The sequence below is a fragment of the Neomonachus schauinslandi genome, chromosome 11 (assembly GCF_002201575.2).
Source record: "Neomonachus schauinslandi chromosome 11, ASM220157v2, whole genome shotgun sequence".
In the NCBI taxonomy this organism is placed as follows: domain Eukaryota; kingdom Metazoa; phylum Chordata; class Mammalia; order Carnivora; family Phocidae; genus Neomonachus; species Neomonachus schauinslandi.
In genome coordinates this window covers 12058172-12083525 of record NC_058413.1, presented here as the reverse complement: position 1 = coordinate 12083525, position 25354 = coordinate 12058172, and the positions used below count along the sequence as shown (strand labels likewise).

General features: G+C 41.6%; 1 protein-coding gene across 1 annotated transcript in view; it reads right to left on the bottom strand.

Annotated features, from left to right (window-relative positions):
* Positions 1-1540: 1540 nt before the first annotated feature.
* Positions 1541-25354, bottom strand: part of LPXN (leupaxin) — a 41697-nt gene continuing 17883 nt past the window's right edge. The window contains exons 4-9 of the mRNA XM_021684867.2: positions 24752-24851; positions 21538-21705; positions 20443-20616; positions 20270-20351; positions 2802-2950; positions 1541-2503 (exon numbers count right to left, since the gene is read on the bottom strand). Of these exons, the coding sequence (XP_021540542.1) occupies positions 2234-2503; positions 2802-2950; positions 20270-20351; positions 20443-20616; positions 21538-21705; positions 24752-24851 (943 nt within the window). The 3' untranslated portion in view covers positions 1541-2233. The remainder of the gene's footprint in view (positions 2504-2801; positions 2951-20269; positions 20352-20442; positions 20617-21537; positions 21706-24751; positions 24852-25354) is intronic.

Here is a 25354-nt window from a genome sequence, read left to right as displayed (position 1 = left end):
TTCTCAAAACCCCCTTACGATCCATTCCCATGAAGGAGACAGATGTGATCACGTTTAACAAGAATCATTCTCCAAGAAACCTGTTCCTATACCAGTCTAAAGACATTAAATCGGTCCTATTTTTTTTTGTTTTTGTTTTTTTTTAGATTTTATTTATTTATTTGACAGAGAGAGAGACAGCCAGAGAGGGAACACAAGCAGGGGGAGTGGGAGAGGGAGAAGCAGGCTTCCCGCGGAGCAGGGAGCCCGATGCGGGGCTCGATCCCAGGACGCTGGGATCATGACCTGAGCCGAAGGCAGACGCTTAACGACTGAGCCACCCAGGCGCCCCTCGGTCCTGTTTTTTTAATTAATATATAATGTATTATTTGTGTCAGGGGTACAGGTCTGTGACTCAACAGTCTTGCACAATTCACAGCGCTCACCATAGCACATACCCTCCCCAATGTCTATCACCCAGTCACCCCATCCCTCCCACCCCACCCCCCACTCCAGCAACCCTCAGTTTGTTTCCTGCGATTAAGAATTCCTCATATCAGTGAGATCATATGATACTTGTCTTTCTCTGACTGACTTATTTCACTCAGCATAATACCCTCCAGTTCCATCCACGTCGTTGCAAATGGCAAGTTTCATTTTTGATAGGCATCACAAATACTAGCATAATACTCCGTTATATATATATAAATTGGTCCTATTTTTAAAAATACCCCTGGTAAAGGAATTTTCCTCAGTACCTTAAACTCTGGGTTTTGTTTTTTTTTAAATAGTCACATGGGGCACCTGGGTGGCTCAGTCGTCAAGCATCTGCCTTCGGCTCAGGTCATGATCCCAGGGTCCTGGGATCAAGCCCCGCATTGGGCTCCCTGCTCCGTGGGAAGCCTGCTTCTCCCTCTCCTACTCCCCCTGCTTGTGTTCCCTCTCTCACTGTGTCTCTCTCTGTCAAATAAATAAAATCTTTAAAAAAATAAAATAAAATAGTCACATAATTATTTTAAGGCCATGGTAAGAAAGACATAGTACAAATCTTATCAATATCCTTCGAGGAAGCAGGACTCCTGAAGCTTACTTGAGACAGGACATGAGAAAGTCAGATTTGTTAATAACTGACAAGCTTTTCTACAAATATACTTTGATGTTTTGCAGAGGAACAAATAATTAAATGGAGATTTCCTTTGGGGCTTAGATTTCCTAATCCAAACTGGAAATTATCAAATGATCCTTTATAGCAACTTTCTTTAGAGATAAAACAGCCATCTTGTTTGTCTTTTGAGATAATTGTGAAGTTGAGGAAGATGTATGTTTCATTCTTTAAAAACAGCTTTATTGAGATATAATTGATATACAGAAAAACTGAACTTATTCAATATACACAATTTCATGAGTTTGTAGAAATGCATACAAACATGAATTTTCAAGTGTCTAGTGGAGATTTGGTTTTTCACTTTGGGTAAACAATTTTAAGAGGCTTTGCCACCTTTTAAGATGATTCAATCATCTCAGTTCAAAATACAAAATAAAATGAATATTATGGGCCCAAACTAAGAGAAAAGTTAGTGAACAGGAGTCCCTCCTTTCAATTCCTTTCGATTAAGAAAAAGTGCCTATTGTATGGAAGTAAACAAGAGATATGATATGGATTTAACTGCACACAGTGCTGAGTATGTAACACAGGAAGCACTTTATCTCCAAACATGACTGTAAGACATTAAAACTGAAAGCCGTTTTATTTATCAATGATGTCAGGACTCAAAGTAGCCCAGTTAAAATCTACTTCCTCTTGAAAAAGAGAAGTACATGAAGAGAGGTGCAGAGAGCTTTGGAGGGGCATCAGGATTCCTGACAGCGAGGATAATGCACTGGTCATGGGAAAGTGAGTCACGGGGAAATGAGGGAGGTGTGAAAAGGCCCAGGGAAGAGGGCCACCGCAGGAGTGGAAACGGGAGAAATCTGAGGAAACCGGGGGTGGAATGCATATGTGCATGTGGAAGATGCATCTGTAGAGGCACGAGTAACAGGACCCAGATCTAAACCCAAGTACCTGATTGAGAAAAAACACAAGACTGGAAATCTAAAACCTAAGACTACAAGCCTAGCCATGTAACAACTACAGGTTCATTACCTTTACTTTATACACCCACTGAGCTGAAGAGCAGTAACAACAAAGTATACTCCTTCCCCTCCTGGTTTAAATTCTGTAGGGGATCTGTGGAGGCCGTGGGTTCAGCTGAGATTACAGTGGGAAGAGTTTCACGAAGCAGGGCTGACAATAGGTCTTGTCGTCCTGCTCCTTGAAGATGCCCTTTGACAGCTGTGTCAGGCAGAAAGCACAGACGAAGTGCTCGGGATGGAACTTGTGGCCAATGGCACTGATGCAGCGGCCAGTGATGGGCTGCCCACACCCGTGGCAGAGTGTGCCCCGCCGCTGATGGTAATGGAGCTCGCAGTATGGACGTCCGTCCAGTTCAAAGAAGGAGCCGGAAGGAAAACTGCTGAAGCAGTCCTGCGGCATAGAGCAAAGGGGAAGAAAAAGGAATGCAGATGTCAAGAAGCAGAACATCAGCCAAGTAAAACTTGCAGCTTTGAAACTCCTGCCCGTTACCGGACCAGTGGAGGCGAGAATATTACCCACTTGCAAAAGACATGAGCAAGTGCCCCCAGCCTCCTTTACCAGGCCTGCATCAATCCCTCACCCCAAGCTGTGGACCCTTTTCCCAGTTGCTGTTCTGCCCCTCAGAAAGGAAGACTCTTGACTTTCCCTCAGTCCAAAAGAGGTCCAAAAGAGAAGTGAGTGTACAGACCCCACACACAAAGCATTCCGGGTGCCAGACGGTGTCCATGGCTGAAAGGTAGTTTTCCAACACGGGGCGGTTGCAGCCGCCACACTTGGGTGAGAACATGGCTAGGAAATCCTTCCGGCAGTATGGCTTCTTGTCCTTCTCATGAAAGCCTGGAGAGGTAAAATCAACAGTTCATGGTGCAGGGTGACATCTTCCACCAAGCTGGAGGCTGAGAAGAGGCCAGTGATTTCAGCTCTCCCAAACTCAGTGTCCTCATATTCAATACCAACCTCAATAGCTCATTATAAGAAATACGTGAGAGAGAAATACATAAATACATAAATACAGGAGGGAATGCGGAACAGGTGCGTTAGTGCTAGGCCTGGCTCATACCCAGCATTTAGTATTAAGGTCTATTCCTGCTCGACATCTCTGTACTAAGTATCGTGCTGGCCTGCACAGTTTTGCCCCAGGCTTTGGTGTGGCTGATCTCACCTGATGATTCAGAAATTGGTTCAAATATCACCCTATCAGAGGCGCCTCTTATCTATCCCGTATCTATCACTTCATCTTTTCTAAAATCATCTTTCCAGCATTTACCATTATCTGAAACCACCTTGGTGGTCTGTCATCCCACACTGGAGTGTAGCTCTGAAAACAGATACTGTTGGTCTTGTCATGTTATAACTCTAGTACCCAAAACAGCACCTGCACAAAAGGGCTTAATCTTTAAAAAGAAAGTGCTATGAAATAATAATTTCCAAATGGATGCAAGATTCTAAATGTAACAGTTCAAGCCATACAAAGACGTGAATCAAAACTGAGTGGGTCCCTCTTTAACCTGGGAATGAGAAAACTGTAGTAAACATGGCTCAAATTTCAAAAGCAGGTTAAAAATCAGTAAATTAAAAAAATATTTTAAAAAATCAATAAATGTAGGTCCATTAAAATATACATATGAATGGGGGGAAGGAGCAAGATGGTGGAGGAGTAGGAGACCTAAATTTCGTCTGGTCCCAGGAATTCAGCTAGATAGGGATCAAACCATTCTGAACACCTACGAACTCAACAGGAGATCGAAGAAAAGAATAGCAACAACTCTCTGAACAGAAAAGCAACCACTTTCTGGAAGGAAGGACGTGCGGAGAAGTGAATCCGAGGCCATATTCGGGAGGATAGACGGCGGGGGAGGGGCCTCCGTTGGCCGCTTCTGGCAAGTGATAGAGCCGTGGAGCACAAAATCGGAACTTTTAGAAGTTGGCTCCGCTGAGGGACGTCACTCTGGTGGCTAAGCGGGGGGTGGAACCCTCCGGGACAGTGTGGTCTCAGGACCCTCGGGGTCAGAGAAAGACTGGGGGTGCCTGAGTGTGGCAGAGCTCCCAGGTAACGGAGCAGGGAAGCCGGCTGCAGAGGCGGAGCCCAGGCGCGGGCTCTCAGCTCGGGGTTGCCATAAATCGTGATCTGGGGCACAGTTGGGCCACTGCTCCTCCAGCAGGGACCCAACAAGTGGCAGATCCAGGGAGACTCCCCTTCCTCCCCCGGAAGGAGCGGCACGGGAGTGCACTGCAGGGATCTGCTGGGTTTGGAGACTCCACCCGGGGTCGGGGGCCAGAGATAGAAACGCTCGGTCACAGGCCAGGTGAGCGCGGAGTGCGGCCAGAGACCAGGGAGTCGGGAGTGACTGATGGCTTTTCTCTGGGGGCTCACTGAGGAGCGGGGCCCTGAGTTCTCGGCTCCTCTGAGGCAGAGATTGGGAGGCCGCCATTTTCACTCTCGTCCTCCAAAGCCGAACTGAAAGCTTGCAGGGAACAAAAGCTCCCGAGAGCAAACCCAAACAGATTACTTAGCCCAGACCGGGCAAGGGCAGGGCAATTCCGCCTCTGGCAAAGACATTTGGGAACCACGGCAACAGGCCCCTCCCCAGAAGATCAGCGAGAATAGCCAGCCAAGACCAAGTTTACCGATCAATGAGAACAGCAGAACTCCAGCGGTAGGGGAATACTGCACATAGAATTCATGGCTTTTCCCCCATGATTCTTTAGTCTTTCAAAGTTAATTTTTTTCCCTTTTTTTATATATTTTTTTGAATTTTCTTTTTCCCTTTTTCAACCAACATCTTATCAATCCCTTTTTTAAAAATCTTTTTTATTTTTCGTTTTTAGAGTCATATACTATCCCTTCATAGTAGTCAACCTTATTTTTGGTGTATATATATGTTGTTCTCTCTTTAAAATTTTGGGATAGTTTCTTCTAACAGACCAAAATATACCCTAAATCTCTAGTGTATGGCTCTGTTCTAGTCTGCCTGATCACATTCTCTCCCTTTTTTTTTTTTTAATTTCTCTTCCTTCTTTTTTCAACCAACTTCTTATCTTACCAATTCCTTTTATAAAATCTTTTATAATTTTTATCTTTACAGTCATATTCCATCCCTTCATCGTATCTACCCTTATTTTTGTACATATATAAGTTTTTATTTCTTTAAAATTTTGGGTGGCAGTTTCTTCTAACAGACCAAAATACACCCAAAATCTAGTGTGTGGCACTGACCTATTCACCAGCCTGATCATATTTGACCATATTCTTTTCTTTTTTTATCACTTTCTTTTTCTTTCTTTTCTTTCTTTTCTTTTTTCTTTCTTTCCCTTTCTTTTCCCCTGGTTTCAGGTCTCTTCTGATTTGTTTAGTGTATATTTTTCTGGGGTTGTTGTTACCCTGTTAGCATTTTGTTCTCTCATTCATCCATTCTCCTCTGGACAAAATAACAAGATGGAAAAAATCACCTCAAAAAAAAAGAACAAGAGGGAGTACCGACTGCCAGGGACCTAATCAATATGGACATTAGGAAGATGTCGGAACTAAAGTTCAGAATGACGATTATAAAGATACTAGCTGGGCTTGAAAAAAAGCATGGAAGATACTAGATAAACCCTTTCTGGAGAAATGAAAGAACTAAAATCTAACCAAGTCAAAATCAAAAAGGCTATTAATGAGGTGCAATCAAAAATGGAGGCTCTAACTGCTAGGATAAATGAGGCAGAAGAAATAATTAGTGATACAGAAGACCAAATGATGGAGAATAAAGAAGCTGAGAAAAAGAGAGATAAACAACTACTAGATCATGAAGGCAGAATTCGAGAAACTTAAGTGATACCATAAGACAAAACAATATTAGAATTATTGGGATCCCAGAAGAAGAAGAAAGAGAGAGAGGGGCAGAAGGTATATTGGAGCAAATTATAGCAGAGAACTTCCCTAATTAGGGGAAGGAAACAGGCATCAAAATCCAGGAGGCACAGAGAATCCCCCCTCAAAATCAATAAAAATAGGTCAACACCCTGACATCTAACAGTAAAACTTTTGAGTCTCAGAGACAAAGAGAAAATCCTGAAAGCAGCTTGGGACAAGACGTCTGTAACCTACATGGTAGAAACATTAGATTGGCAACAGACCTATCCACAGAGACCTGGCAGGCCAGAAAGGACTGGCATGATAGCTTCAGAGCACTAAATGAGAAAAATCTGCAGCCAAGAATACTATATCCAGCTAGGCTGTCATTGAAAATAGAAGGAGAGATAAAAAGCTTCCAGGGCAAACAAAAACTAAAGGAAATTGCAAACACGAAACCAGCCCTACAAGAAATATTGAAAGGGGTCCTCTAAGCAAAGAGAGAACCTAAAAGTAACACAGACCAGAAAGGAACACAGACAATATACAGTAACAGTCACCTTACAGGCAATACAATGGCACTAAATTCGTATCTTTCCATAGTTACCCTGAATGTAAATGGGCTAACTGCCCCAATCAAAAGACACAGTCTATCAGACTGGATAAAAAAACAAGACCCATTGATATGCTGTCTGCAAGAGACTCATTTTAGACCCAAAGACACCTCCAGATTGAAAGTGAGGGGGTCGGGGCGCCTGGGTGGCTCAGTCGGTTAAGCGTCTGCCTTCGGCTCAGGTCATGATCCCAGGGTCCTGGGATCAAGCCCCGCATCGGGCTCCCTGCTCCTCGGGAAGCCTGCTTCTCCCTCTCCCACTCCCCCTGCTTGTGTTCCCTCTCTCGCTGTGTCTCTCTCTGTCAAATAAATAAATAAAAAATCTTAAAAAAAAAAAAAAAAAAAAAAAAAGAAAGTGAGGGGGTGGAAAACAATTTACCATGCTAATGGACATCAAAAGAAAGCTGGGGTGGCAATCCTTAGATCAGAGAAATTAGATTTTAAATCAAAGACTATAATAAGAGATGAGGAAGGACACTATATCCTACTTAAAGGATCTATCCAACAAGAAGATCTAACAATTGCAAATATCTATGCCCCTAACATGGGAGCAGCCACTTATATAAGCCAATTAATAACAAAAGCAAAGAAACACATCGACAATACAATAATAGTAGGGGACTTTAACATCCCCCTCACTGAAATGAACAGATCATCTAAGCAAAAGATCAACTAAGAAATAAAGACTTTAAATGACACACTGGACCAAATGGACTTCACAGATATATTTAGAACATTCCATCCCAAAGCAACAGAATACACATTCTTCTCTAGTGCCCATGGAGCACTCTCCAGAATAGATCACATCCTAGGTCACATATCAGGTCTCAACTGGTACCAAAAGATTGGGATCATTCCCTGCATATTTTCAGACCACAATGCTTTGAAACTAGAACTCAGTCACAAGAGGAAAGTTGGAAAGAACTCAAATACATGGAGACTAAAGAGCATCCTACTAAAGAATGAATGGGTCAACCAGGAAATTAAAGAAGAATTAAAAAAATTCATGGAAACAAATGAAAATGAAAACACAACTGTTCAAAATCTTTGGGATGCAGCAAAGGCAGTCCTAAGAGGAAAGTACATAGCAATACAAGCCTTTCTCAAGAAACAAGAAAGATCTCAAATACACAACCTAACCCTACACCTAAAGGAGCTGAAGAAAGAACAGCAAATAAAGCCCAAACCCAGCAGGAGAAGAGAAATAATAAAGATCAGAGCAGAAATCAATGAAATAGAAACCAAAAGAACAGTAGAACAGATCAACGACACTAGGAGCTGGTTCTTGGAAAGGATTAATAAGATTGATAAACCCCTGGCCAGACTTATCAAAAATAAGAGAGAAATGACCCAAATAAATAAAATCATGAATGAAAGAGGAGAGATCACAACCAACACCAAAGAAATACAAACAATTACAAGAACATATTATGAGCAAGTATATGCCAGCAAATTAGACAATCTGGAAGAAATGGATGCATTCCTAGAGATGTATAAACTACCAAAACTGAACCAGGAAAAAATAGAAAACCTGAACAGACCTATAACCATTAAGGAAATTGAAGCAGTCATCAAAAATCTCCCAACAAACAAGAGTCCAGGTTTCCGAGGGGAATTCTATCAAACATTTCAAGAAGAATTAATACCTATTCTTCTGAAACTGTTCCAAAAAATAGAAATGGAAGGAAAACTTCCGAACTCATTTTATGAGGCCACCATTACCTTGATCCCAAAATCAGACAAAGACCCCATCAAAAAGGAGAATTACAGACCAATATCCCTGAGGAACATGGATGCAAAAATTCTCACCAAAATACTAGCCAATAGGATACAAGAGTACATTAAAAGGATTATTCACCATGACCAAGTGGGATTTATTCCTGGGCTGCAAGGTTGGTTCAACATCCGCAAATCAATCAATGTGATACAATACATTAATAAAAGAACAAGAATCATATGATCCTCTCAATAGATGCAGAAAAAGCATTTGACAAAGTACAGCATCCATTCTTGATCAAATCTCTTCAGAGTATAGGGATAGAGGGAACATACCTCAGTATCATAAAAGCCATCTATGAAAAAGCCACAGCGAATATCATTCTCAATGGGGAAAAACTGAGAGCTTTCCCCCTAAGGTCAGGAACATGGCAGGGATGTCCACTATCACCACTGCTATTCAGCATTGTATTAGAAGTCCTAGCCACAGCAATCAGACAACAAAAAGAAATAAAAGGCATCCGAATCGGCAAAGAAGTCAAACTCTCACTCTTTGCAGATGATATGATACTTTATGTGGAAAACCCAAAAGACTCCACCCCAAAACTGCTAGAACTCATACAGGAATTCAGTAAAGTGGCAGGATAGAAAAAGAAATCAGTGGCATTCCTATACACCAACAACAAGACAGAAGAAAGAGAAATTAAGGAGTCGATCCCATTTACAATTGCACCCAAAACCATAAGATACCTAGGAATAAATCTAACCAAAGAGGCAAAGGATCTGTACCCAGAAAACTATAAAATACTCATGAAAGAAGTTGAGGAAGACACAAAGAAATGGAAAAACGTTCCACGCTCATGGACTGGAAGACCAAATATTGTGAAGCTGTCAATGCTACCTAGAGCAATCTACACATTTAATGAAATCCCTATCAAAATACCATCCATTTTTTTCGAAGAAATGGAACAAATAATCCTAAAAGTTGTATGGAACCAGAAAAGACCCCAAATAGCCAGGGAAATGTTGAAAAAGAAAAGCAAAGCTGGCAGCATCACAATTCCGGACTTCAAGCTCTATTACAAAGCTGTCATCATCAAGACGGTATGGTACTGGCACAAAAACAGACACATAGACCAATGGAACAGAATAGAGAGCCCAGAAATGGACCCTCAACTCTATGGTCAACTAATCTTCAACAAAGCAGGAAAGAATGTCCAATGGAAAAAAGACAGTCTCTTCAACAGATGGTGTTGGGAAAATTGGACAGCCACATGCAGAAGAATGAAACTGGACCATTGCCTTAATCACACACAAAAATAGACTCAAAATGGTTGAAAGACCTAAATGTGAGACAAGAGTCCATCAAAATCCTAGAGGAGAACACAGGCAGCAACCTCTTCGACCTCAGCCGCAGCAACTTCTTCCTAGAAACATCGCCAAAGGCAAGGAAAGCAAGGGCAAAAAATGAACTATTGGGACTTCATCAAGATAAAAAGCTTTTGCACAGCAAAAGAAACAGTCAACAAAACCAAAAGACAACCAACAGAATGGGAGAAGATATTTGCAAATGACATAGCAGATGAAGGGCTAGTATCCAAAATCTATAAAGAACTTATCAAACTCAACACCCCAGGAACAAATGATCCAATCAAGAAATGGGCAGAAGACATGAACAGACATATTTGCAAAGAAGACATCCAAATGGCCAACAGACACATGAAAAAGTGCTCAACATCGCTCAGCGTCAGGGAAATCCAAATCAAAACCTCAGTGAGATACCACCTCACACCAGTCAGAATGGCTAAAATTAACAAGTCAGGAAACGACAGATGTTGGTGAGGATGCAGAGAAAGGGGAACCCTCCTACACTGTTGGTGGGAAGGCAAGCTGGTGTAGCCTCTCTGGAAAACAGTATGGAGGTTCCTCAAAAAGTTGAAAACAGAGCTACCATATGACCCAGCAATTGCACTACTGGGTATTTACCCCAAAGATAAAAATGTAGTGATCCAAAGGGGTACATGCACCCCAATGTTTATAGCAGCAATGTCCACAATAGCCAAACTGTGGAAAGAGCCAAGATGTCCATCGACAGATGAATGGATAAAGAAGATGTGGTGTGTGTATATATACATATATATATATATATATGTATATATACACACACAATGGAATATTATGCAGCCATCAAAAAAGAACGAAATCTTGCCATTTGCAACGATGTGGATGGAACGAGAGGGTATTATGCTTAGCGAAATAAGTCAATCAGAGAAAGACATGTATCATATGATCCCACTGATACGAGGAATTCTTAATCTCAGGAAACAAACTGAGGGTTGCTGGAGTGGTGGGGGGGTGGGAGGGATGGGGTGCCTGGGTGATGGACATGGGGAGGGTGTGTGCTGCGGTGGGCACTGTGAATTGTGTAGGACTGTTGAATCACAGACCTGTACTTCTGAAACAATACATTTTATGTTAAAAAAAAAAAAAGAAGAAGAAGATAGCAGGAGGGGAAGAATGAAGGGGGGGAAATCGGAGGGGGAGACGAACCATGAGAGACTATGGACTCAGAAACCAACTGAGGGTTCTAGAGGGGAGGGGGGTGAGGGGATGGGTTAGCCTGGTGATGGGTATTAAGGAGGGCACATTCTGCATTGAGCACTGGGTGTTATATGCAAGCAATGAATCATGGAACACTACATCAAAAACTAATGATGGAATGTATGGTGATTAACATAACATAATAAAATAAAATTTAATAAATAAATTAAATAAATAAATAAATAGATAAAATGGAAAGAAATATATATGAATGACTTGTGCATGACCAAAAGCACCATAAGCAAAGCCCAGACAAGGGACAAACCGAAGAAAATATTTGCCAATTATATCTCAGAAAAATAGGGTGTGGGCTGATAAAGCAAATAAGTTAAACAATATCATGAGGAAGCAGCCAGTCAAATCAAGAATATGGAACATTTTACAGGACACAGGTTCCAGTTTCTTAACAAATTAATGGTGTTTAAAAAATGGGGAAGAGAGGATCCTTATAGGATTTTTAAATTTTGAGAGACAGAACAGTCAAATGCAAGGCATACGCTTTGCCTGGACCCAACAGATTCAAACAAACCAAGTAAATGATGTGTTTTAGAAATTTCAGAAGTTTAGATGTGGGTTTTATATGATAATGAGGAATTAATAAATTCCTTAGTTGTGAAGGTAGTTATGTTAAAAAAAAAAAAGTCCTGATAATCAGTTAAAGATGATGCAGATTGAAGTTTTTAATGGTGACATAAGATTTCTATTATTTGTTTTTAAATATTCCAGCAAGAAAAAGGGGTAGAAAGGTGGGTGGAGGTTAGAGGAAATTAGTTTGCTAAAACACACATACTTGGTGAAGCCAGGCAGGAAGCAATTTCCACAATAAAAAAAATTAATCAGTTTGTTAATGTGTAAGGGCTTTCTCTTAAATACTTTAATACTGGATATTTTCACAGCTGGGCTCATGTTAGAAAACCCCTGGCTTGAGTCTTACTCCTATGCCCGGATAAAGAAGGATGAGAAACCCAAGATGATGACTTTTTTAAACCCTTTAAAATAAGTTGTCCTGAGGGGCCCAGATGGCTCAGTTGGTTAGGCGTCTGCCTTCAGATCAGGTCATGATTCCAGGGTCCTGGGATTGAGCCCCCACATCAGGCTCCCTGTCAGCAGGGAGTCTGCTTCTCCCTCTGCCTCTCCCCCTGGCTTGTGCTCTCTCTAGCTCACTCTCTCTCACAAATAAATAAATAAAATCTTTAAAAATAAATAAAATAAGTCATCCTCATAAAGAGACGAATAACATAAGACGAAATACTTTTAGTAGTAATATGTTCAACGTGAGTAAACGAAACTGAAAAGAAAAAAGTAAAGTTCTAATTTTTGCTAATTAGTAAGTTTAATTTCTAATTTCAGCTAAGTAGTAAAAACAGTGTTAAATAAGTCTACCTAATACTGGAAAATACATGGAGTGATTCACGATTTATATATTCCCGTTGATAAAGTTAAATGTTAGTATTCTTTTGGAAAATCATTTGGTAATGTGTATCAAGAATTTAAATAAGTATATAGATATCTTTCTCCTGGGAATTAATCTATACAAATAACTGAAAGAAAATGTTACGTTTAAAGATATTCACTAACACACAAGAGGTAATCTAAATATACTATTATGAACACATTTGTTTACAATATTTGGAACTATAAATAAAGCTTCAATGAACATCTTTTTTTTTTTTTTTTAAGATTTTTATTTATTTGACAGTGAGAGACACAGTGAGAGAGGGAACACAAGCAGGGGGAGCGGGAGAGGGAGAAGCAGGCTTCCTGCTGAGCAGGGAGCCTGATGCGGGGCTCGATCCCAGGACCCCGGGATCACGACCTGAGCCGAAGGCAGACGCTTAACGACTGAGCCACCCAGGCGCCCTCTTCAATGAACATCTTTAAGCACATATTTTTTATAATTTGTTTACATGAAGCCCTAAAGGAATAATTGATACTATTAAAATTATTATTATAAAATTATGAAGCCACATGAGGAAATGCTTAAGGATAAAAAGGACTTTTAGGTACACCTAACTAAGGTATGCATAAATATTAACAAATGTAGAAAAATATTATTAGGGAAATTTTTTTATGTTGCATTAGGTTAACAAGGGTAATAGGTTGTAAGTGAAGATTTCTGCAAGGTTTTTTTTTTTTATCGTCTTTACATTTTAAAAAGAAAAATACCTCTTAAACAAATAATGCAATATATGTTAAGAAAAAAAAAAAGAACATAGCAGGAGGGGAAGAATGAAGGGGGGGAAATCGGAGTGGGGAGACGAACCATGAGAGACAATGGACTCTGAGAAACAAACTGAGGGTTCTAGAGGGGAGGGGGGTGGGAGGTTGGGTTAGCCTGGTGATGGGTATTAAGGAGGGCACATTCTGCATTGAGCACTGGGTGTTATGCACAAACAATGAATCATGGAACACTACATCGAAAACTAATGGTGTAATGTATGGTGATTAACATAACAATAAAAAATTAAATATAAAAAAAAATAAAACCCATACAAAAGAATTAAAAAAAAAAACTGTCAAAGTCATCAAAAACAAGAGAAGTTCTGAGAAGCTGGTACAGCCAAGAGGAGCCTAAGGAGACATGACAACTGAATATAATGCATCATTCTGGACGGGATCCCAGAACAGAAAAAAAAAAAATCAGGTAAAAACTACGGAAATCTAAATGAAGCATGGACTTTAGTTAATAATAATATATTAATACTGGTTCATTAATTGTCACAAATGTACCATACTAATGTTAATCTGTTAGGGGAAACTGGGTAAGAGGGCATGGGAGAATTCTCTGTACTATCTTCTTAAATTTTTTATCAGTCTAAAACTATTCTAAAAAATAAAGTCTACTAAAAACAAAACAAAAAAAAGAAAAATATAATAAATCAATTCATCTTCAAGCACCTATTTAAGTAATATGTGCCCTCTGCTTTGAAAATCACTTCTCCAAGATTCCCAGATGGTTTGGCCCTTCACATCACTGAGGGATCTGCTTAAGAGAACAACAGACCCAACCACCCTATCTCAAACAGCACCCTATCCATCATTCCCTCTCCTAACATGTAGAATAAGTTATAAGTGAATTATAAGCATAGAGTAAGTTAGTTAATTAGTTGGCTAGTTTTGATGATTACCTGTCTTTCTCACTAGAATATATGCACCACAAGGGTGGGAACTTTGTCTTTTGTCACTGTGTCCCTAGTACCTAGAACAGTGCCTGATACATCGATAGTAGTTTCTCAATAAATATTTACTGAACGAGCAGACATGTCAACAATATTACAACTGCACAACTGAGACCATCGGCTCCAGAAGTATGTTGTAGCTTAGAGTCTCTCCAGGACTAACTAGAATATGTGTAAACAGGTGAACTCCTCTGTAAGGAACTCTCCTTAGCATCTATCAGGAGAACCTGTGTAACATGAAGATGACTATCAGCAATCCCACTTATGCAGCACTTGCTTTGTACCTGTTCCAACTGAGGGCTCTAGCTGCGGTACTAAATTGAAATTAAATTCTTCACAGCAATGCTCCCATCTTACAAATGAAAAAAGGGAGGCTCAGAGAAATTACAAATAACAAACTAGTCAGTAGGGCACCTGATGTTCAAATCTAGGCCTAACTTCAAAGCCTAACTTCAACGTCATGCCCCTAATTTAAATGCTCCTGGTGGTGACCTCTCTGTGGGGACTGATAGCATCAGCTGAGCCCAAATATCACAGCCCAAAAGCTTTGTAAATATGAGAGCTCCACCTGTACCCCCACTAAAAGAGCATGTAAGCAAAGTGTGCCCAGTGGTTTGAAAAGCAGCCCACCCGGGCGCCTGGGTGGCTCAGTTGGTTAAGCGACTGCCTTCGGCTCAGGTCATGATCCCAGGGTCCTGGGATCGAGTCCCGCATCGGGCTCCCTGCTCTGCGGGGAGCCTGCTTCTCCCTCTCCCACTCCCCCTGCTTGTGTTCCCTCTCTTGCTGTGTCTCTCTCTGTCAAATAAATAAATAAAATCTTTAAAAAAAAAAAAAAAAAGAGAAAAGCAGCCCACCCAAGAAACATTACTTCTAGGACCCATTTTGATAGTAGCAGCCAGATCCAAAAAGGCAATGGGAGCAGCCAGGGGTTGGGACCCAAATCACGCAACTACAGTTTTTCTGTTCTCTCTGGTCACTTTTTGATATCCCTTGCTTTGTTTAACTAGGCTGTCTTTGAAGAGCAGACAACTGAATAGACTTCTGAGGCCTACAGATCTAAGAAACTAAACTAATAATTTTATAAACTGTCCTGTGTTCTTCTAAAGCCCCTAGACACAGAAGAACTCACTATACTTTTTCCACTTTATCAAAGAATGTCTAGAGTCTAGAGTCTGATCAAGTGACAACTGAATGCAGGAAGGCCTTCCATTTAAGAAAAACAAACGCATCCACAACCATCCTCCTTGCTTTTATGTGGCAAGGTATTTCTCACACTTCAGCATGCATCCAGCACCTGGAGAGCTTGTCAATATGTAGATTGCTTGGTCCCACCCCCAGAGTTTCTGATTCAGTAGGTCTGGGGTGGGGCCCAAGAATTTGCATGTATAAGCAAGTGACATAAAACTGAACTTGCCTATAAGTAGGTGTTACTTGAGAAAATTGTTAAGACATGCCAAGTGACCTAGGAATGACCCTCATCTAGGCATTTGCAGGGTAGCTGATCTCCAGAATGACACAGCAGGGAAGGAACAGCCTCTGTTTCAAGTAGGGTGAGTCTCAGGAGAGGAATCAAAAGCAATCAGCCAAACTTGCTGTGATGCCCCTGCATTTAGTGATCCAATAAACTGAGAAAGTTTCAGCACTTTCCTGGAGGCTCTCTCTGGGGCCAATTACCTCTGCAGAACAGATAAGAAACACTAACAATTAAAAGTGCCACAGAGAGAGAGAGAGGTGTTTATACTCTGGTGAGGCTCCTAGCCACAGGGGAAATTAGGGAGCACCTGCATGGCCCGGATAATGAACAATTTCAAAAGAAAGACACAGGCACTGAGGACCTGGTCCCTACGGGAGGATGCTAAGGCCTGAAATGCTTAGAAACTTGAGGCTTAAAGAGGAATTTTCTGAACTGAAACAAAAATGAAGATGAATTTAATTTCCCAGAAGGCTCAGTGGTTAAGCTCTCATTATAGAAACTCCATGTGAGACTATGGAACTTGGGGTGAGCCCGGATGCCACCCAACTAATGGACCAACCATATGGCAGGAGACCCACTTACAGAAAGCAAAGGACAAAAACAAAAACATAATCTAGGAGGAGCTTCTGATGAACAAATGGCCTTCTTTTGTCAGGTGTCTCAATAAATATTTTAAGTGTGGCCTGATGAGGACGTAAAGTCATGAAAGACTTGTCTGTTTAGAGGGGGCTGAGGTCAAGAACAATGAGTATTAGCTACCTTTGTGGTGCTTTCTGGTCATCCTATGGATGGGATACTTTTCTTTTGTATCTAACTTATGTCTCTTCTTGAAATATGCCTGTATTCTATTGCTCTGCTCTCAGGCAACTTCCACATCATAATCGTCTGTGGGCAGTATTCACTTGCTGACTGTTCTACTCAACTAACTCTCACACTTCTATGGCTACCAGTACAATATAAATTTACCATGACACACTTTAATATGATTTAGATTAAATCTCAATAAAACAAATCCTGCTTAACTAAAGGACAATCTAGAAGAAATATCTAATGATTTGTGAAAAGCATTGAATAAGCTTCAGTGAACAAGCAAATTACTACAAAGCACTTTGTTAGTGATTATGTCAATGCTACTGTATCTGGGTCTATTGTCAAATAAAGTGGACCATGGTGGTGCCAAGAAAGTAAAGGGATCCAACAGCAGAAGAATTGAGTCTCTGTCAGGGAGCAGTTGTGGTGATATAGAAACAACACAGAACTTACAGAAATGGGACGTGAGCTTCAGTTCCTACTCTTTGACTTTCTGGCTGTATAACTTTAAGAAAATTATGTTACCTCCCTGAGGCTCAGTGTTTCCATCTATAACTAGGTAAAATGTGGGATAAAAATACCCTCATAAGACTGTGGTGGGGATTAAATGAATAATATTTTAGGAATATACATAATAACATGCCTGATATTTAGGTGAGTCTCTGTGCTGGTGAAGGGCAGGATCCATGGGATTATTTTCACTCCCTCTTGAAATACCACCAACACGATAGTTAAAGAATTATTTAATATAGAAACACCCACAGGAATAAGAGAAAAGGAGAGGAGATGCCATAGATGAGATATCAATAAAATTTTCCAAAATTTTAAGTAGGTGTAACAGTGGCAAATAGCTTGGCAAACAGGAGAACTGAAGCCTGCATTTCTCCAGAGGAGAGGGGCTAAGACAACTCAAGCTGGGGTTCTCCAGAGCATCAGAGGGGCTCAGAAAGTGAACGTACAAAATAGTCTTCAAAGCTGGAAATGGGTTGGCTGAAAGTCTGAAGAGCAGTGATTAATTCTGAAAATATCAAACCAGAGAGTCTCAGGCACTAAAAGACCTAACATACTAATAGTCAGGAGTCTCCCAGCAAAATGGCCAGAGCATTGAGTACCACACAGTTGAGTCCATTAGTCGACAAGTTCTGCTTATACCCACAGAGTTTCCAATTAACATTTTTGTGTCTCATTCTAAAATAGGAAATGGGCAACCAAAGATCAGCAGCATTTGGCCAAGACCAGTATAACAAGGTGTAAGGCATGAGATGTAATGGATGTCAAATTGCAAACTGAACTTCAAGACATCCCTCAAAGTAGATAGCCATGGACTGTTCACATGATTCTTGAACCCCTCATGCACTGTGAGGATATAAAACAGGGAGATAGGAAGGGAAACTGAGAGAGGGATTTCTTTGGAGAAAGCTATGGGTGCTCTACCACCATCACACAACCAAGAGGGATGAGGTATGGCATGGTTCCAGCTAACCTCAAGTCAAGAGAGGGGCTTCGATAGAGCCACTCAGAGAGCTGGATATATGTCCCGAGCCATCAGTGGGATATAGTTAATGGTATTTGACTCACTCCTGGAAAAAGGCCATGAATGAGTCTGGCTGAGTAGAGAGACACAGCTGTTAACTGACTACAATCTCACTGAGTATAAGAAAAAGGTGCCAGTTTCCCATGGTCCATATAGGAAAGTGTGAAAAAGATATCTGGGACCACTGTAATCATTTCTAAGAGATCACCAGGAGGGAACAATGAAAACCCAGCAAAACTAATCTGTGTGGAATGGGTCCTAAAATGGGCCAAGCAGAAAACAGCTAGCTAAGACAAGTGAAGGGTAATCAAGAGTTTGAAGTTGGACCTGTACTGAATCCACAAAAGCATCTGAGGAAAAAAAAAAGTTAGTTAAACATCTGCCAGGTCCAGAGAGCATGAAGCAAATTTATGATGGCACTAGGCAAGTTAGGACTTTCCTGCCCTCCAGGCTCATCACCCTCCCCTCCTATTTCAGCCCTGAAGGGGTCAGATATCAAGATTAGCAACAGGGGTGAGGGTGGTGGATGCTAAAGGCAGGAAAGGACGGATGAAGGGTCATAATGCCCTTCGCTGGTCTCCAGCAGCTTAAAGGCCCGACCAGGGGAGAGTAACGGTCACTTTATTTTTTACTTGTTTATTTATTTTTAAAGTGGCGGTCACTTTAAATAAGCTGGATGCTTTAGCTATTACACAGATGGAATTACCCAAGGACTTAGTTTTGTGTTTTGTGTCTGAAATTGATTTTCTATTTATAACTGTTTATTAAGAGTCATCAGAAAAGACGAGGATGGGACAGCCCAAGTTTTTACTTAGGAAAGAGGTGAATAGTTTCCCCAATGAGTTAATTCAAAAAGGACAGGAAACAAACAAAATAAAGAAGCTTTCTGATTCCACGCATGAGTCATACTTGTTCCAAACAAACATAAAAAGAAGTCAGAAAAAAAAAATCAAGGTAATTCAGAAAAAAGAAGGAAAAAAAAACTTGCAAAGAGAGAAAAACAGATCACACAAAAAAGATCAGGAATAAGAACAAAATCTTAAAAACCTCTCAACCACAGAAGTTGGAAGACAGCAGCAACGTCTTCAGAATTATAGGGGAAAATAATTTTGCCTAGAATTCTATGCCCAGGCAACTTAAGGTAGACAACAGAATTACAAAATTTTCAGATATTTCAAGGTCTCAAAAATTTTACCTCCTATTCATTCTTTCCTAGGAGCTGCTCCACCAAAATACACGTAGCAACATGTATTAAAAGGGGATCCAGGAAACAGAGGATCCAAAGAAAAAAGCAGTCAAGCAGTAAAAGGAATTCCCAAGAGAATGGCCCAGAATAAATGCTTCACAGCAGGCCTGAGGAGAAACCATTTCAGGCTGGGGTGGGAGGACGGAGGTCTCCTGGACAGACTTCTCCAAGACAAAACAAGTGGAACTGACCTACTACTAGATGCGGCTGGCCATTTTGAGAATGATCTCCCAGTTCTGTCACATAACTTACAGCTAGGTAAAATGAAAATTAAGTTAGTGAAAAAAGAAATCTAAATATTAACTTCAGGAAAAAATTTATATGAGAAGGATACCATGATAGTAATACTAATTTTTACTGAGTCTCCATGTGCCAGGCACCATTCTAAACACTATATGGCCATTGTATCTTAAAATCCTCATAATTACCCTGTAAGGTAAGATTACAGGGTAGGAATTATGACTAGGCCCATTTCATCAATGAGGAAAGCAAGGCACGAAGGGGTTAAATGACTTGAATGATATCATATAGCTAATAAATACCGCAGCCCAGATTTGAACCATGTAGTCTAAACTCTTAAAATCTGTGCTCTGCTGTAACCATAGGTCTGCTACAAGGCTCAACAATGAACAATATTTTCATAGTTGTCAATCTGTGCACATTGAATACTGGTCTGACCTACAATTATGACCTGATTATATACTGAGAGAATGGGAGGAGAGGAAGTATGTTGGGATAAGGTGGGGGAGTAAATCCTCATCTTCCCTGGTAGAAAGTTAATACAAATGATTAAAATTAGAAGGAAAAAAAAGTAAACCTATAATAATTTAAGCATATTCCTTAAAATACACAAACAAGTAAAAGAAGAAAAAGCTGGAAAAATTTGGAGAGGATAACTGGATTTGGGGGTAGAGAAAGGAAAAGCAAGGGACTGATGCTTTTCACTATTACCGTTAACATATTTCAGCTTTTAAACTATGCATTCGCATTTCTTTGATTTAAGAAACCAATTTAAACAAAATTTGTAAGTACTGGGGAAAGGTAAGGAGGGATGGCATCTAGTACTGAAATGGGCACTTGACTACCAGGACTACTGCGCCAGACCAAGGAAAAGCTCTGCTGGTCTTCTTGTAACTACCCAGGCATACCTTCTGCACCAAACACCTCTCCGCAGTGAGAGCAGAAGAAGTGCTCTGGGTGCCAGGTTTGGTTCATTGCCGTCAGCACTTTCTGGAAAAAGAACACACGGAGCCATATTAGAAAGCCCCAGAGCTATCAATCAGGGCCGCGGTGCGGAAGCAGGGGAAGGGGGACGACTTACATCCAGGATAGGAGCAGCACAGTAAGCACACCGTGGGGAAAAGAGATGGTGGTAGTCCTTGGGGCAGTAGGCCAAGCCACTCCGCTCAAAGAAGGGATGGGAGCCAATCTCCTCCTTGCAGTGAGTGCAGACAAAGTGCTCCGGATGCCACGCTTGCCCTAGAGCATGGATCACCTGGGGAGGAAATAAAGCATGGCAGGTGATGGCAGCTGGGTGCTGGAGGGCCTACAGGTCACACAATTCTGGACAGAACTTTTCACACAGTATTCCCCGCAAACAGCGCCCCCACGGGGTTACACAACACAGAGGCCTAGACCCAGGTCCCACCTATGCTGTCTGGTGTCCATGTTTTACGGACAGTAAAAGGGTGCCCAGTTTCCTGACTAATTGTGCTGATGAAAGTCTGTAAATGTTCATTACCATGACACTGCCCTGGAGGATGAGGGAATCAGAATCGAGCACAGTAGTGACAGACAGGGATAACTACAGTCTGGCCTGGAGGAATTCCTGGAAGAGGAAAAGGCCAAATGAGAGTTTTTATTCCTCTGGTCTGAATACCTCATCTCCTGCCCCACGCTGAGTCAGATCTCAGAGCCCTTTATTGTGGTTTTGGTGAAGGATGATGCAGAAGAGGAGTCTGTGGCCATGATTCAGAGCTGAGTCAGCTGGAAGTTACCATCAATCAACTTGACTGGGAATATTGGGACGGAGTGGGCAGTGGGAAAGTCCCTCCCAGGACCAGAAGTACAGAAAGGCAGTTAAGAGTCACACCTGGAGTCAGGCTTTCCCGGTTCAAATCTTCCCTCTACCTCTTTCTAGACTTGGACATGTCAGTTAACATCCCAGAGCCCTTGGTTCCCTCGTCTTTACAAAAGAACAATAGTAGAGTCTCCCTTGAAGGGCTGATGGGACCATTAAAAGAGAGAATACTTGCAAAGCGCTCAGCTCAGTGCCTGGAGCACTGTAAGGGATGAGTGATTATTAACTATTATGAAAATGTCTTAGGATAGGTGACAGAGCAATCCTTGGTGGGACAGAGACAGACATACAAGCAGCCATCCATGGCGGCAGGACCAACATCTCGGCCCACCGCACCTTTCCTGCAATCGGTTTCTGACAGGAAGCACAGTGGCCTTTGGGCACTGTGGCAACTCCAAGGTCCTGCAGATCCTGCTCCAAACCCCCCAGCATTGAGTCCAGGGAGGCCTTGGGATCTTGCTTATTTGCTGTTTGTTTCTTGCTGGCATCTGCTTTCACTGCAACCTGGCACCAGGGAAAGAACCATGAAAAAGAATCAGCTCATGAATATCTGCCCTCATTGGCATCTTCTACATGACTCCACAAGCTCACCCCTACTGACTGATGCTTTCTTCTGTACCTAACCTCCGGCCAAGGCACTGGAAGACTCCAACATTGTAACACCAATAAAAATGCTTCCATCTCCCTTTTATCCTAAATTCCTCGGGCTGGGTGAAACATGAGTAATCTTCCTCCATTTGTAAATCTTTTCTGACCATGGGAAATTGAGTGTATGAAGATGATACCTTTCCTCACTCCTACAATGACCACAGGTCAACAATTAATCATATCTTCTTTTTACCCATTTATTCTGCAATGTTTATTGAGTACCTAGTTTGTGCCAGTCACAGCTCCAGGCTCTTGGTTTAGAGCAATGTACATGGTGACTGAGGAGTCTGCCCTCATGGAATTTACTTTCTCTGGGTGATAGACAATAAGTGGATTAAATAAATGTATGATGTGATGTCAGGTAGAGATAAGACATAAGTTATGTATCAAGATAGAAGTGCCAGAGGGTGGGACAGATTATTCCATGATGTTCTTAGGGGCTCAGAAATATTGAATCGGTGGGAAAAGCATTCCAGAGGAAAGGGAGGCCCAGAGGAAGGGAAGAGTTTGGTACGTCAGGAGAAAGTCAGAAAGGTCGGGGTGGGGGGGTTGGAGCAGAGGGAGTGAGAGTAAGCGTGGCAGGAGAAGACAATGGAGAGAGAGGCAAAGATCATGTGGGGCCCTCATGGTAAACTCAGGTTTTATTCCAAGGGTGATGGAGCCTCTGGAGGAGTTTAAGCATGAGAGCGAAAGAATCTGATCCACGAGATCCCTGTGGTAGCTGAGTGAGGAGTTAAGTGTAGGCAAGCAAGAGTGGAATAAGAGACACTAGTTTGGAAGGAGATTATTGTTAACAGTTCAAACCAGAAATAATGACTTGGTCCAGTGTTAGGGGAGAAGGTGATGAGAAACTGTCAGATAAGACTAACTGATGGACTGGATTTATTTAAGCAACAAATAGTCATTATAATTCATTCAAAGGAAAAGCCTCGAATTACAAAAAAGATGCGATGCCCAACTTGTCCTTCATCACGTCATGTCCTGATTCTCTCTCTCTCAACTCCTTTCTGACTGGGCTACTACTACCATCGACCTAATACTTCCTGATCAGGAAACAGGTGCTCTCTACGGCCTCCACGGCATCAGATTTGCATGCACTAGACAGACATTCAAAGTCTCCTATCCGCCGCCCTCACTTTACTTTTCCAATCTCATCTTTCATTACTCACTAAAAGCCTCCATTGTTTGAGGCCAGCCAGGCTCCCTGCAGTCTCCTGAATGTGATTTGTTACTCTCTGCCCTTAGGCCTCTACGTATCCTATTTTCACTGCCAGTAATAACCTTGCATTATCTCACTAATCCAAAATGCTCATTTCCCTTCAAGAAACTTATCAACTGACAGATTTCCTTCCTCCTCTATTATATAATGTTACTTAATGTTGAAGAGATTAGTGTTCCAAAGGTTACCGTCTGGAAAGTCCAAAAGGGTCATCAATATGAAGTAGGTAAAAACACAATTTTATATGTATATACACATATACATTTTACACACATATATCTATCCATATCTACATCTGTTTGCTTACATATTCCAAAATACTTCTGAGTGAATATATAAGGAACAGGGACAGAGAGGTGCCTGGGTGGCTCAGTCGTTAAGCCTCTGCCTTCAGCTCAGGTCATGATCCCAGGGTCCTAAGATCGAGCCCTACATCGGGCTCCCTGCTCCATGGGAAGTCTGCTTCTCCCTCTCCCACTCCCCCTGCTTGTGTTCCCTCTCTCGCTGTGTGTCTCTCTGTCAAATAAATAAAATCTTAAAAAAAAAAAAAAGAAAGAAACAGGGACAGAACTGGATGGCTGGGGACAGGGCTGATAGGGAAATAGCTCACTGCAAACTTTTGCACTTTTGATTTTTGCACAACGTGAATTATGGCTCATTCAAAAAATAAACAGGTATTTTAAAAATGTAAATAAACCATGACACACACTAAATCAATTAGGAAACACAATTAAAACTCCTAATGTAGATTTTTTCCCCAGTATTTTCAGATATACAATACAATGAGGAATATACCCAGCTCTACTGTAGGCACTGAAGAAAATTTGTTTCTGACGTCATTCATTTGTTCCTCTAATATGTCAGGAACTGTGCAGGCATTGGGAGTCCAAAGGTGAGCCACAAAGATCAGGTTCCTGACATCCCCAGCGACACACCTTTTTATATACTGCCTTGCAATTATTTCATAGCCACTCATGTGTGCATATCAAATCCTCCAATTTAGAGTGGTTGAATTCTCCACCTTAAGAATTCTAGATGATTTCCCTTAATAAATTATTAAGCCCACTTCTCTGATTTCCATCCCCTGCCAGGCCATGTGAGCTCACCACTCATGCTCTAGAGGCTAGAACAAGGAGGCGGATTTTATCTCTGTATGGGGCTCAGGACTCCTCATCCTCCCTACTTTCAAAGCCATACTCTGATCTCCCTGGCTCTGCCTCTGTTTGCCCTCCTCTGTCCCATTCAGGTAGGTCTCTCACAGTCCCACCACATTGCATCCAGCTGTAGATGCCCATGCCCTTGGGGCTCATGCCAACTGGAAGGGCCTATTCTCTCATCTCTTTGTGTCCAAACCCTTTCCATTCTTTGGAGTCCATCCCACATCCCATCCCCACCTCTGATAAAAGTCTCCACATTCCTAATGTTGGCTGCACATATTTTGATAAACCATCTGTGTTTTAATCTACAAATGTTACATGGGCTTCTGCTTCATTTTACCAAGCACATTCCACATTCCTTGAGATCAGAGCCTGCATCGTATTATCTTTTGTGTTAATACATAATAGAAAGTTGAGTTCATCTGCTGAATTAAATTTACCTGGGAAAAATGAATGACAACCAAGAGTGCTGAAAGGGGACGGCAGAGCTGAGCTACACGGAGACACACTCAGGAACTGCACTCACCTGGGTCTGCATCTCACACAGGTGGGCCATGAGCTCATCCAGCTGAGCAGCTGCTGAGGTTTTAGGAGGATGTGGTGCTTTCTTTGGCTCTTGGACCTCACTACAGGGAGAAAAAAAAATCCTAACACATCAAAACTTAGATAAATGTTAAGCCACACATAAAATAACAGAAAATGCAGTTTTAACTATTAACCCCTTAGATGTGAGTAAAACTAGAGAAAGAGAGTATTTAACGACTGTTTTTTTTTTTTTTTTAAAGATTTTATTTATTTTTTGACAGAGAGAGACCGCGAGAGAGGGAACACAAGCAGGGGGAGTGGGAGAGGGAGAAGCAGGCTTCCCGCTGAGCAAGGAGCCCGATGCGGGGCTCGATCCGAGGACCCTGGGATCATGACCTGAGCTGAAGGCAGATGCTTAACGACTGAGCCACCCAGGTGCCCCGAAAGAGAGTATTTAAAAGTAGGTAGTGACTAAAAATCTGAAAAAGGTCTCCTTGCCTTTTGTCTCTATATCTCCGTTCTGGTCATCTCAAAAACTGACCATTGTTCTCAAGTGAAGAAAAGCACTAGACAGGTAGCTGGCAGGCCATTGTCCCCCAACGGC